Below are 12,210 nucleotides of genomic sequence, written 5' to 3'. Positions count from 1 at the left end.
TAATACCAAATAGATACTAGGTTCTATTTAAAGATTTTTAAACTACAAAATATATCATAAGTAAATGCTATACTTAAGTAATACTGAGACATCATGTTATGAGCCTAATGATCTAATTCTCTCAGACTCCTCTGATTTAATGTCACTGGAATCTAAAAGGCAATTTTTGTTGTTGTTTTTAACTTTCTATTTTACACTGGAGTATAGTTGGTTAAAAATGCTGATAGTTTCAGGTGTACAGCAAAGTGATTCAGTTATACATATACATGTATCTATTAATTTTCTAATTCTTTTCCCATTTAGGTTGTTATCTAATATTGAGCAGGATCCCTGTGCTATCCAGTAGGGCCTTTGTTGGTTATCCATTTCAATAATTTGATGTTTTTAAAAACCTACAAAACCATCAGGAAGGCTGCTTCTCTGAGAAGGAGACATTTGAGCAGTGGCCAAATGACAGGTGCCATCCATGCAGGGACCTCAGAGAAGAGCCTTCCAGGCAGAAGAAACCAGGACAAACCCCACATCAGAAGTGATCTTGGCATGTGTAAGAAGGAAGATGAGAGCGCAGAGCGAGATGGAAACAGCATCAGGCCATGGAAACGAATTCTAATTATCGCTACCACCGAACCTGGTAATATATCTCCAGTTATCAGACAGGGCAACCACTGGCTTATCGGAGATCTTCTGTTAAATACAAGAGATTTAACCTTTGTAAACATCCTAAAATTCTATCATAAGATAAGCAAAATAGTGCCATATATATTCTGTAGACTAGTTGCACTGGTAAGTAATGTACTATAAAAAGTACTATGTAAGTAATTATAATATCTCATATCAAACTGTAAAACCAGCTGGCTTTAACTCCACCCCTCGGTTCTGTGAAGTAAGTGGCTTCACCTACTGAATGCATCTGAAACTGATGAGGTCAACACCCCATCATTTGGGATGAGGCCAACTAGAAGAAAAGGAAAAAAGAGTCTGAAAGACAATGAGGAGACTTTTAAAAAGCATTTTCATATTCACAGAACTCTAGAACTGTGTAATCAGTATATTAGCCATGAGCAACATGTGGCAATTTCAGTTTAAAATGAAATTATCAATTTAGTTCCTCAGTGCACTGGGTATATTTCAAGAGTTCAACTGCCACCTGTGGCTAACTGCTACCATACTGGGCAGGACAGAACATTCTCATCTGACACCATGGCTCTAGGACTTTTAAAATGTTAGCAGCGTCAGGACAATTGAAACATCTAATGAACAATCTCAAAAGGAGGTGGTAGAGAAATGATGACGGGCAGAACATAACTTCTTCCCACTGAATCTAATGAGTCTTGTTCATAAAAACCCTCCAGGGCAATATGAGCTTCATTTGTGATAGTGTATATTGGTTACCACGCTTGTAATACTTTGAGCATCCTATAATTTATACCTGGAAAAATTTGGCAGGTGTCTGAGCTTGGCTTCCTCAAGAAGCAGACCCTGAAATAACACTTTGGAAGGAAGGAAGCACCCTCCACTGAGGGAATGGAGGAGGACACAGAAGAAGGAAGGAAGCCAACACAGGATGTGTTCATGAAGAGGTGCGTACACTTTACGTACTCTTTTCTGTCACTGGTTGAGAGCCTGCCTCTTGTGAGGGCCACGTCTGCTTCCTGGGCCAGGGAATGCCCTTATGCAGAGTCACAGATACATGCAGTAGGAAATATTTAGGCTTGTAACAGAAGAGAGGGTCATCTGCCTGGGGTATCAATAACATCAGCTACAGCAGGTAGAAAAAATGCCTATCTAACCATAACACCTATTTGCTGACTACTCTAATTTCTGACTAGTCCCCAAATGATATGGACCAAAAAATTTGACTCACATGAAACCATAAAAATTACAGATTGTCTGAGGTGATTTTAAAAACTGTGGCGTTTCGTACTGGCAACAAGTGGTAGAAATGGTGGAACAAGCGTGGATGTACAGAGGAAAGATACAGCTTTTACAGGGGTCATTCATAAGTAAATTATTAAATAAAATGTAAAATCCTATCACCTCCTTAACTTAGGTCATGACAGCCTTATATATTACTACTGTTGAATCTGAAAAATATATTTTTTCAATATTTACTCTTTTACTCAAAGTTTTTCAAATATTTCAAAATTTCCAATTGCTCACTCCAATCTACAAACTTTTTTTGTTTCCAACAATTATTGACACTTCTGATCAGTTTGAGAATGATTGGTCAAATCATATGTCTAAACTTCTTAATCAAATTTCCACTTTTAAATGCATTTTTTTAAGTTGCAAAATTTTACAGTAAACATTATTATTTTCTATAGCTTGTTTACCTCCTTTGAATAAAAATACCCTGTAAATTACATTCCCCATTAACTTGTAATTTATGCATAAGGTTCTGATATAATCTCTTTCATAATGTACTAGAATAAAAGGACTGCCTATAAACACTTTAATAACTATGTTTATGTTTCAAGTGATATCTCCTCCAAAGTGTAAATTAATATCAAACATCTAAATAAATAGAATTTGAATATGTACTGTTTTTATAAAGAGATTATATAAAAATTAGGAAATACCTGACTTATTGAGAGTAATGCCGGTTGTATAGAGAAAATTATCCACTTTCAAAAACTGTTGTAGAACTGTAAGGTAGCCTGTAACATTGCTAATCTGATGGTTGTTGGGTAGTTTAATTAAGGCTTTTGAAAACTGAACACTTGGTTGAGATTTGGCATCTGGAAAAAGAAAACCTTATTAGCAAATAAAACAAATGCACAGTAAGCACAGCACTGCTGGTCAGGACATGTTACTCTAAGTGAACCAGCTATTTCTAAAACATTACTAACATCTTATTATAATGATTATTTTATATTCAGATCTGAATAAACAAGAAATGCCCTTTTCTTTAACTCAAAGTCCTGCACTCAATATGCCAGCACATTTGGAAAACTCAGCAGTGGCCACAGGACTGGAAAAGGTCAGCTTTCATTCCAATCCCAAAGAAAGGCAATGCCAAAGATGTTCAAAGTACCGCACAATTGCATTACACTCACACGATAGCAAAGTAATGCTCAAAACTCTCCAGGCCAGGCTTCAACAGTACATGAACTGTGAACTTCCAGATGTTCAAGCTAGTTTAGAAAAGGCAGAGGAACCAGAGATCAAATTGCCTACATCCGCTGGATCATCAGAAAAGCAAGAGAGTTACAGAAAAACATCTATTTCTGCTTTACTGACTATGCCAAAGCCTTTGACCATGTGGATCACAAACTGTGGAAAATTCTTCAATAGATGGGATACCAGACCACCTGACCTGCCTTCTGAGAAATCTGTATGCAGGTCAGGAAGCAACAGTTAGAACAGGACATGGAACAACAGACTGGTTGCAAATCGGGAAAGGAGAACGTCAAGGCTGTATATTGTCACCCTGCTTATTTAACTTCTATGCAGAGTACATCATGAGAAATGCTGGGCTGGAAGAAGCACAAGCTGGAATCAAGATTGCTGGGACAAATATCAATAATCTCAGATATGCAGATGGCACCACCCTTATGGCAGAAAGTGAAGAAGAACTAAAGAGCCTCTTGATGTGAAAGGGGAGAGTGAAAAAGTTGGCTTAACACTCAACATTCAGAAAACCAAGATCACAGCATCTGGTCTCATCACTTCATGGCAAATAGATGGGGAAACAGTGGAAATGGTGGCTGACTTTATTTTGGGGGCCTCCAAAATCACTGCAGATGGTTACTGAAGCCATGAAATTAATACCTTTGCTCCCTGGAAGAAAAGTTATGACCACCTAGACAGCATATTAAAAAGCAGAGACATAACTCTGCCAACAAACGTCCTTCTAGTCAAAGCTATGGTTTTTCCAGTAGTCATGTATGGATGTGAGAGTTGGACTATAAAGAAAGCTGAGCGCTGAAGAATTGATGCTTTGAAACTGTGGTGTTGGAGAAGACTCTTGAGAGTCCCTTGGGCTGCAAGGAGATCAAACCAGTCAATCCTAAAGGAAATCAGTCCTGAAAATTCATTGGAAGGACTGATCCTGAAGCTGCAACTCCAATACTTTGTCCACCTGATGTGAAGAACTGACTCACTGAAAAGACTCTGATGTTGGGAAATATTGAAGGTGGGAGGAGAAGGGGATGACAGAGGATGAGATGGTTGGATGGCATCACCGACTCGATAGACATGAGTTTAAGTAAGCTCCGGGAGTTGGTGATAGACAGGGAAGCCTGGAGTGCTGCAGTCCATGAGCAAAGAGTCGGACACGACTGAGCAACTGAACTTAGATCACACAAGGCACCTTTAGCCTAGAGCCTGCTTGAGCTTGATTCTTCTGCCCAGAATTTATTCACCTCTGAGTTTCACTCTGGGGAACCACACGCTGACCCATGTGGCACATCTGGGGTTTCATTTCTGCAACAAGAGTAGAGGTACTGGAGCATGCTGGAGTGGGCTGAAAGCAATCAACAGCATCTCATTGTCCTCTTGACCACAGTGACTTGCTGAGTGACGGAACCTGTGCCAACCACAGTTAATGAGATGCAACGTGGATTTTGGGCTTCCCAGGCAGCAACAGTATAAAGAATCCACCTGCCAATGCAGAAGATGCAAGAGAATGGGTTCGATCCTTGGGTTGGGAAGATCCCCTGGAGTAGGAAATGGCAACCCACTCCAGTAATCTTGCCAGGAGATTCCCATGGACAGAGGAGCCTGGTGGGCTACAGTCTATGGGATCACAAAGAGTAGGACACAACTAAGCGTCTGAGCACAGACAATGTGAGTTTTGCTTGGACTTCTAGGGGCAAAGACATGCTCTTCCCTACTGGATTTAATGTGAGCAGGTATGTCCAGGAGTCGCAAAAGCCATTTTGTGACCAGAAATGAGAACTCATTTGAAAATAGACAATAAGGGGCGGAAAGCTGAAAAATGGAAAGAGTTTGAAGAGGCCAGTAAGGAGCAGGACTATGTCAAGATAACGGCCTTTCTCTGCACACATGCAGGTCCCATTTACTTTTTACCCTTCATACACAGCTCTGCATCCATCCTGCTGTGCACCAGCAAAATCAGTCAAGAGAGAGAGATTCTACTACCTTGTTCAGTAAATTTCTCCAAGATTAATCAAGCCCCAGTTTTTTCCAAATGATAGTATTAGGTTTTCTTTAATACATTAGGACTAAATAAGATAGCTTCTAAAAATGAAGAATTTCAAAAACTGGTTTTTTTTACCATGACTCTTGTCTTGGACTCTAAGGTTTTCTGCCTTTACCAGTCATTCCTATTATGCTTTGGTTCTAAACATTGATTTCCCAAAAGAAATAAGTGGATTATTGTCATTTACAGAGGTTTTACATAATATGCAGTAAGAGTTGCAAAATGCTGGGATTTCCCCTAAGGACTAGTTAAGGGAGGGGAGGAGGCAGGTGAGGATGAAAGCTAGCATCTTCGAGGTTGCTAAGCAGAGTTGGAAAACACAGTTTGAATCACACCCCAAATCAGGCTTCTTGTATTCCTGCCCTTGGGACATGTGAGTGGGGCAAATCATGTCTGCTCAGTAGATACTGGATTTCCCAGCCTCAGCCCTTTCCCTTGCAGGCAGCAAGATTAACGTCAGAGGCAAGAATGAAAGGGACCTGCCGACAAGAATGCCCCAAAGGCCTGAGTCCTTTCCCCAATTTTACCAACCACCAAAGCCCAGCAAGAGCCGTGATTTGGGAAGAAGTTCAGAGACTCTTTCCAGTATTTCCGAAAGTCAAATGTTCTATTGAGGGTGGCTAAAATGATAAAAGAGAATGATTCCGACTACACACAAAAAAATACGCCTGCTATAGCTTGATAGTGAAATAAGAATCAGTTCAGATCAACTTAGAGTCAATACCAGTCATCCCAGTTCAATTTAAATTTTCCCCACCTTATAATCAACACTGATCCATTGGTGAAGTAGTACAGTTATACAATACAGTCACTTTCAATTGTTTCCTTACTAGTTAAGAAGAAGTCGAGTACTTACCAGCTAATTTTCCAGTAATTAAAATAGTGTCTTCAAATAGCCATATATTTGCTTGGTTTTGTGGGAACAATGAAAGTGTAACTGATGAATATACTGTGAAATATAGCACAATTAGAATATTTTATTAGACATGGAGGTAAAACAGGGACAAAGATAGTTCTGCTCCAGCAGGCCCTAAAAATGTAGGAAAAACAAACTGTGTGATGGGAAAAGCAATTCAAAACAAAGGAAGAATGAATGTAAAATATAGAGGGGAAAAAGGAACATAATAAAGTGAGACGATTGGGCATCACTACTAATTTTTTTTAAATTTCATACAATACTTTGTACCAAGATGACTAATGATGTTCTCTAACCCCATATATATGTATATATGTGTGTGGTCAAGCTAAATGCTTAACCAGCCCTCTGCTCTTTTCTCTATACAATCATTACTTATTCCTTCTTATAACTTTTAAAACCTTTTTTCCTGCCTCCATGATTTTAGGTTCTTTAAGGGGAGTACATCCATTCTTTTTTAACTTCCCACACAAAGGTTCAATGTTCTTCTTCACCGTGTGGTTCACCAAACAGACTGAGTTGGCAAAGGATGAAACAGTTTAACATACACGTGATCCACAGGCAACCTTTGGTAGCAGGCAGGATGAGGCCGAACCTGTCTACAAGAGTAGCTATCTGAAATGATTGGTGGGATGAGTAAGTGCAGATCCCTGAAAGGTAACAATTCTTTCCAGATGAGGAGCAAGAGGCAGGGATAAAAGACCATCATTTTATAAGCAAGAACAAGTCAGATAAGCTTACCAATCCTGCAAAAGAAAAATGTTTTGAGGCATTACCTAAAGTACAAGTTCTCATTGATCTCTCTCCTCCAAGCAATGTATTTAAATATCAACAGAAACTATACAATACCCCTAAATCACTTAAGAAAAGATAAAATACACTTGCCTGGGAATACTTTTAATTACAGCTTACTCCTAAAGGAAATATGAAAAAGAGGATAAAATATAAAACTATACAAAAATTATGGGTGGATGTAAAGCAAATTTTTTTTTTCTTAAATAGAAAAGGAAGACTACCAATGAAAGCAATTTTAATTCAGAAATTATTAATATTTAGACAGATTGTTGGAGTTCCAAGATTGGAGAGGAGGTGGTAGGATAATAGCTTGGACCTTGAGATGACTGGATCCCACACATGGATGCTTTCTTACTCCCAGGTGTTGAAAGGGGCTACCGTGACAGCTTTTTCTATTAAGCCTGAGGAGAATCTTTCTGAATCTCATTAAAATGTGCATTCAGACTTCCCTTCGATTTACAAAAAAGTTTCTGATTTTAAAAGGGATGTGTATCTTCTCTGGAAAAGCTGAGAAATACAGAAAAGGAAGAAAATGATGGTCATCACAGTACCACCACAGAGACCACCACTATTAGTATTTCACTGCAGCTCTTCCTGGATTTTTCCTGTGGTTTAAAAAAGAGGGAGTATGATATCGTACACAGAGTACTTTCACCCTGCATTTTCACTTAAGACGTTGTAAGCATTTCTGTCCCTCGGTAGAAACTTTTCATAACATTTTCAAGGTCACACTTCTTAAAGTATCAAGATTCACTTAAACTGTATAATACTGTAGACTGTTTCCATTTTCACGATTACAGGATATTCGCCTCATTATCCTTGTGCACAAATATCTGTCCACTTTATTTGTATGTTCATTTTTAGAAAAGATTCCCAGCAAAGACAAAGATTTTAAAGACTCTGACAGATATATTTCAAAACTGTCATCCAGATAATACTGCCTTCTCCCACCAGCAGTGTTTGAGGAGGCCCATCCTGTCAGTACTGAGGATGTTCACTCTATAAAAACTCTCCTGCGGTGAAAAATCTAACAAATGCATGTTTTGGGGGGTGTACTTAGATTATTAGAAAGGTAAATATTTTATCGCATTCTCCAACTTGTATTTCCTGTTTGAAAACTGCTAAGTGATGATTCTGTCCATTTATATTTTATATACAAAAATTATGGGTGGATATAAAGCAAATTTTTTTTCTTAAATAGAAAAGGAAGACTACCAATGAAAGTAATTTTAATTCAGAAATTATTAATATTTAGACAGATTGTTGGAGTTCCAAGATTGGAGAGGAGGTGGTAGGATAATAGCTTGGACCTTGAGATGACTGGATCCCAGACATGGATGCTTTCTTAGTCCCAGGTGTTGAAAGGGGCTACCCTGACAGCTTTTTCAGTAAAAGCCCTGGTGTCTTTTACTGACATGAATGAATTCTTAGCACATAAAAGGTATCATTCCTTATTACTTTACATATTTTTCCTACTTTTAAAAATTATGGTGAAATTTATCTTTTACGACATCATTCATTGCTTTTCAGTTTAAAAAGACCATCCTAAAAGAAGTTTAGTTTATTATATTAAATATAATTTTCCACATTTGAACTCTTTGAACAATATATTTTGGAATATGGATTCAAATTAATTTACTGCAAATGGTTAGCAAAATATTCCAGTATTACTTATTGAATATGCAGCTTTTTCCTCAATGATTTATAATGGTTCCTTACCATAGATTATATATTCAAAAGCAGAGACATTACTTTGCCGACTAAGGTCCGTCTAGTCAAGGCTATGGTTTTTCCTGTGGTCATGTATGGATGTGAGAGTTGGACTGTGAAGAAGGCTGAGTGCTGAAGAATTGATGCTTTTGAACTGTGGTGTTGGGGAAGACTCTTGAGAGTCCCTTGGACTGCAAGGAGATCCAACCAGTCCATCCTGAAGGAGATCAACCCTGGGATTTCTTTGGAAGGAATGATGCTAAAGCTGAAGCTCCAGTACTTTGGCCACCTCATGTGAATAGTTGCCTCATTGGAAAAGACTCTGATGCTGGGAGGGATTAGGGGCGGGAGGAGAAGCGGATGACCGAGGATGAGATGGCTGGATGGCATCACGAACGCGATGGACGTGAGTCTGAGTGAACTCCGGGAGATGGTGATGGACAGGGAGGCCTGGCGTGCTGCGATTCATGGGGTCGCAAAGAGTCGGACACAACTGAGCAACTGAACTGAACTACCGTAGATTATATTTTTTATACCTACTAGTATCTGATTTGTATTATAGTACAAATCATAGTAAAATATCACAGTAAATCTGTAGCTAGATATTTTAGTTATCTGGAATTTCAAACTGCCTCTAGTAAATCTCTTAAAACTTCAGGTATTTTTACACATTTATTCTTCAAGAATTATTTTGCCAAGTATTTTGCTAATGCATTAAATCTGTAAATTAATATGGGAAGAATTAAAATCTTCACAATATCCAGGGTAAGAAAAATATTTTTCCAGTTATCTGGTGTTTTAGTTGATTTTTTTTTTTCTAGTTCTATCAGTAACATTTGGTAATTTTCCTCCCCACAGTTACTTCACTTTTTTTGTAGGTTTCCCTTCTCATATTGTTCTGAGAAGCATTTATTTTCCTTTTTCCTAATTGGTTATCACCTCTAGTATGTTAAACATACCAGAACATCTATCGATCTTTACCAGTGCTAACTTTCAGTTTTCCAAGGATATGATCATAACCACAAATAATGGCTTTGATTCTTCCTAATAGCTCTCCTCTTTTTTATCTGTTAATATCTTTTTGTTCTGATCAGAACTTCTACTACAATGTAAAATAATATAGATATCTGTATTTAGTTTCTTACTTTAGTAGGATCACCTCTAATATTTTATGCTTAGTATGACTTTAAGATATCTAAGTATATCTTTGTGGTCCTAGTTTTTAAAGAGTTTATTCTTGGTTACGCATGAATGGTGAACTTACAAAATACATTTCAGGCATTTGTTGATATTATCACATACGTGTTCTAATTTCTTCTAATTGTTGTTGTTCAGTCGCTCAGTCATGTCTGACTCTTTGAGACCCAATGGACTGCAGCACACCAGGCTCTCCTGTCCTTCATCATCTCCCAGAGCTTGCTCAGACTCGTGTCCATTAAGCCAGTGATGCCATCCAACCATCTCACTCTCTGTTGTCCCCTTCTCCTCCTGCCCTCAATCTTTCCCAGCATCAGCGTCTTTCCTAATGAGTCGGCTCTTTGCATCAGGTGGCCAAAATACTGGAGCTTCAGTTTCAGCATCAGTCCCTCCAGTGAAAATTCAGGATTGATTTCCTTTAGGATGGACTGGCATGATCTCCTTGTTGTCCAAGGGACTCTCAAGAGTCTTCTCCAACACCACAGTTCAAAAGTATGAATTCTTCAGCACTCAGCCTTCTTCATGGTCCAACTCTCACATCCATACACAACTACTAGAAAAACCATTGCTGACTCTGCTTTTTAACATGCTCTCTAGGTTTTTCATAGCTTTTCTTCCAAGGAGCAAGCGTCTTTTAATTTCATGGCTGTAGTCACCATCCACAGTGATTTTGGAGCCCAAGAAAATAAAATCTGTCTGTTTCCATTGTTTCCCCATCTATTTGCCATGAAGTGATGGGACTAGATGCCATGATCTTTATGTTTTTTTAATGTTCCCTGGTGGTTCATACAATAAAAGAATCTGTCTGTAATGCAGAAGATATACATTTGATCCCTGGGTTGGGAAGATCCCCTGGAGAAAGGAACGGTAATCCAATCCAGTATTCTTGCCTGGAGAATTCCATGGACAGAGGAGCCTGGTGGGCTAAGTCCTGCTGCTGCTGCTAAGTCACTTCAGTCGTGTCCGACTCTGTGTGACCCCATAGATGGCAGCCCACCAGGCTCCCCCGTTCCTGGGATTCTCCAGGCAAGAACACTGGAGTGGGTTGCCATTTCCTTCTCCAATGCATGAAAGTGAAAAGTGAAAGTGAAGTTGCTCAGTCATGTCCAACTCTTAGCGACCCCATTGACTGCAGCCTACCAGGCTTCTCCACCCATGGGATTTTCCAGGCAAGAGTACTGGAGTGGGGTGCCATTGCCTTCTCCGGGGCTAAGTCCATGGGGTCACAAAGAGTTGGACACAACTGAGCAACTAACACTTGACTTTTACTCTCCTCTTTCACCTTCATCAAGAGGCTCTTTAGTTCCTCTTCACTTTCTGCCGTAACAGTGGTGTCATCTGCACATCTGAGGTTATTGATAGTTCTCCTGGCAATCTTGATTCCAGCTTGTTCTAATAGTATGATATATAAAGTTAATAAAGTCTGACATCTGTATAGTCCTGCAAAGAAGAAAAATTCTACTTGGTCTGGACAGTATGCTATATTTAAATAATGGTGAAATTCTTTTTCACTATTCTGCTCAGGATTTTTGCATTTCAAGCTACAGGTAAGATTGATCTATAGAGGGGTGTGTAAATGAGAAAGAGTATGCTCACAAGAGGGCATTTAATTTTGCATTACCTTTGTTAGGATCAAGGATCCTAACAAAGGCTGTACTGATCAAGGCTGTACTGATTGATATGGTAGAATGACCTGCGGTACTTTTCCTTATAGCCTTAGAAGTTATTTTCATCTGGGACATTTTACACATGATTAATTTACCTCATCTAAAAGCAATAATCATTTACATTATAACAAAATTGTTCATTTTATTGGATTTTTAAGATATTTGCCATTAAACTTGTTATTGATAACTTTTATGATTTTTAAAGCTTTTATGTATTTTTGTCAACTCTTTATATTTTTCTATCATATGCCAATATACTTCTATCTTTATTATTTCCTTTTCCCAATAGTTGGTTTCTCCTTTCATTGTTTTCCTCACTTTTGCTGAATGAATAGTTGTGCTTAAAAAAAATTAAATCATTTGAGACCATGAATTTATCTCAACCATATCCCTATGCAGATTTTCTAGTCATTTTCTAGAATTTTACTCATGTGAATCTTATTAAATTATCTAATTTTTCATCTCTTTCTCAATCTAATTTTAAACAGTTCAATAATTCAAATGTTTCCAATACGAAACTATCATATCTAAAATTTAACAAGAACATTAAAATATAAAATTTTTGAAAAGACTGATTGCCTAATGGATCATCCTTCCAATCAGACTTGTATTCTGGAAACTGGTTGACCATTTCCCCCCCAATATGCAGTTAGTTATACTGTGGTAGTCACTCAGTAGTGTCCGACTCTTTGCGACCCATGGACTGTAGCCCACCAGGCTCCTCTGTCCATGGGATTCTCCAAGCAAGAATACTGGAGTGG

General features: G+C 38.4%; 1 protein-coding gene across 1 annotated transcript in view; it reads right to left on the bottom strand.

Annotated features, from left to right (window-relative positions):
* Positions 1-12,210, bottom strand: part of FAM171B (family with sequence similarity 171 member B) — an 82,612-nt gene that overhangs the window by 14,317 nt on the left and 56,085 nt on the right. The window contains exons 3-4 of the mRNA XM_018065470.1: positions 6,021-6,113; positions 2,580-2,738 (exon numbers count right to left, since the gene is read on the bottom strand). Coding sequence (XP_017920959.1) covers positions 2,580-2,738; positions 6,021-6,113 — 252 coding nt within the window. The remainder of the gene's footprint in view (positions 1-2,579; positions 2,739-6,020; positions 6,114-12,210) is intronic.

This window comes from Capra hircus, chromosome 2, assembly GCF_001704415.2.
Source record: "Capra hircus breed San Clemente chromosome 2, ASM170441v1, whole genome shotgun sequence".
In the NCBI taxonomy this organism is placed as follows: Eukaryota; Metazoa; Chordata; class Mammalia; order Artiodactyla; family Bovidae; genus Capra; species Capra hircus.
This window is presented reverse-complemented; position numbering and strand designations above follow the sequence as displayed.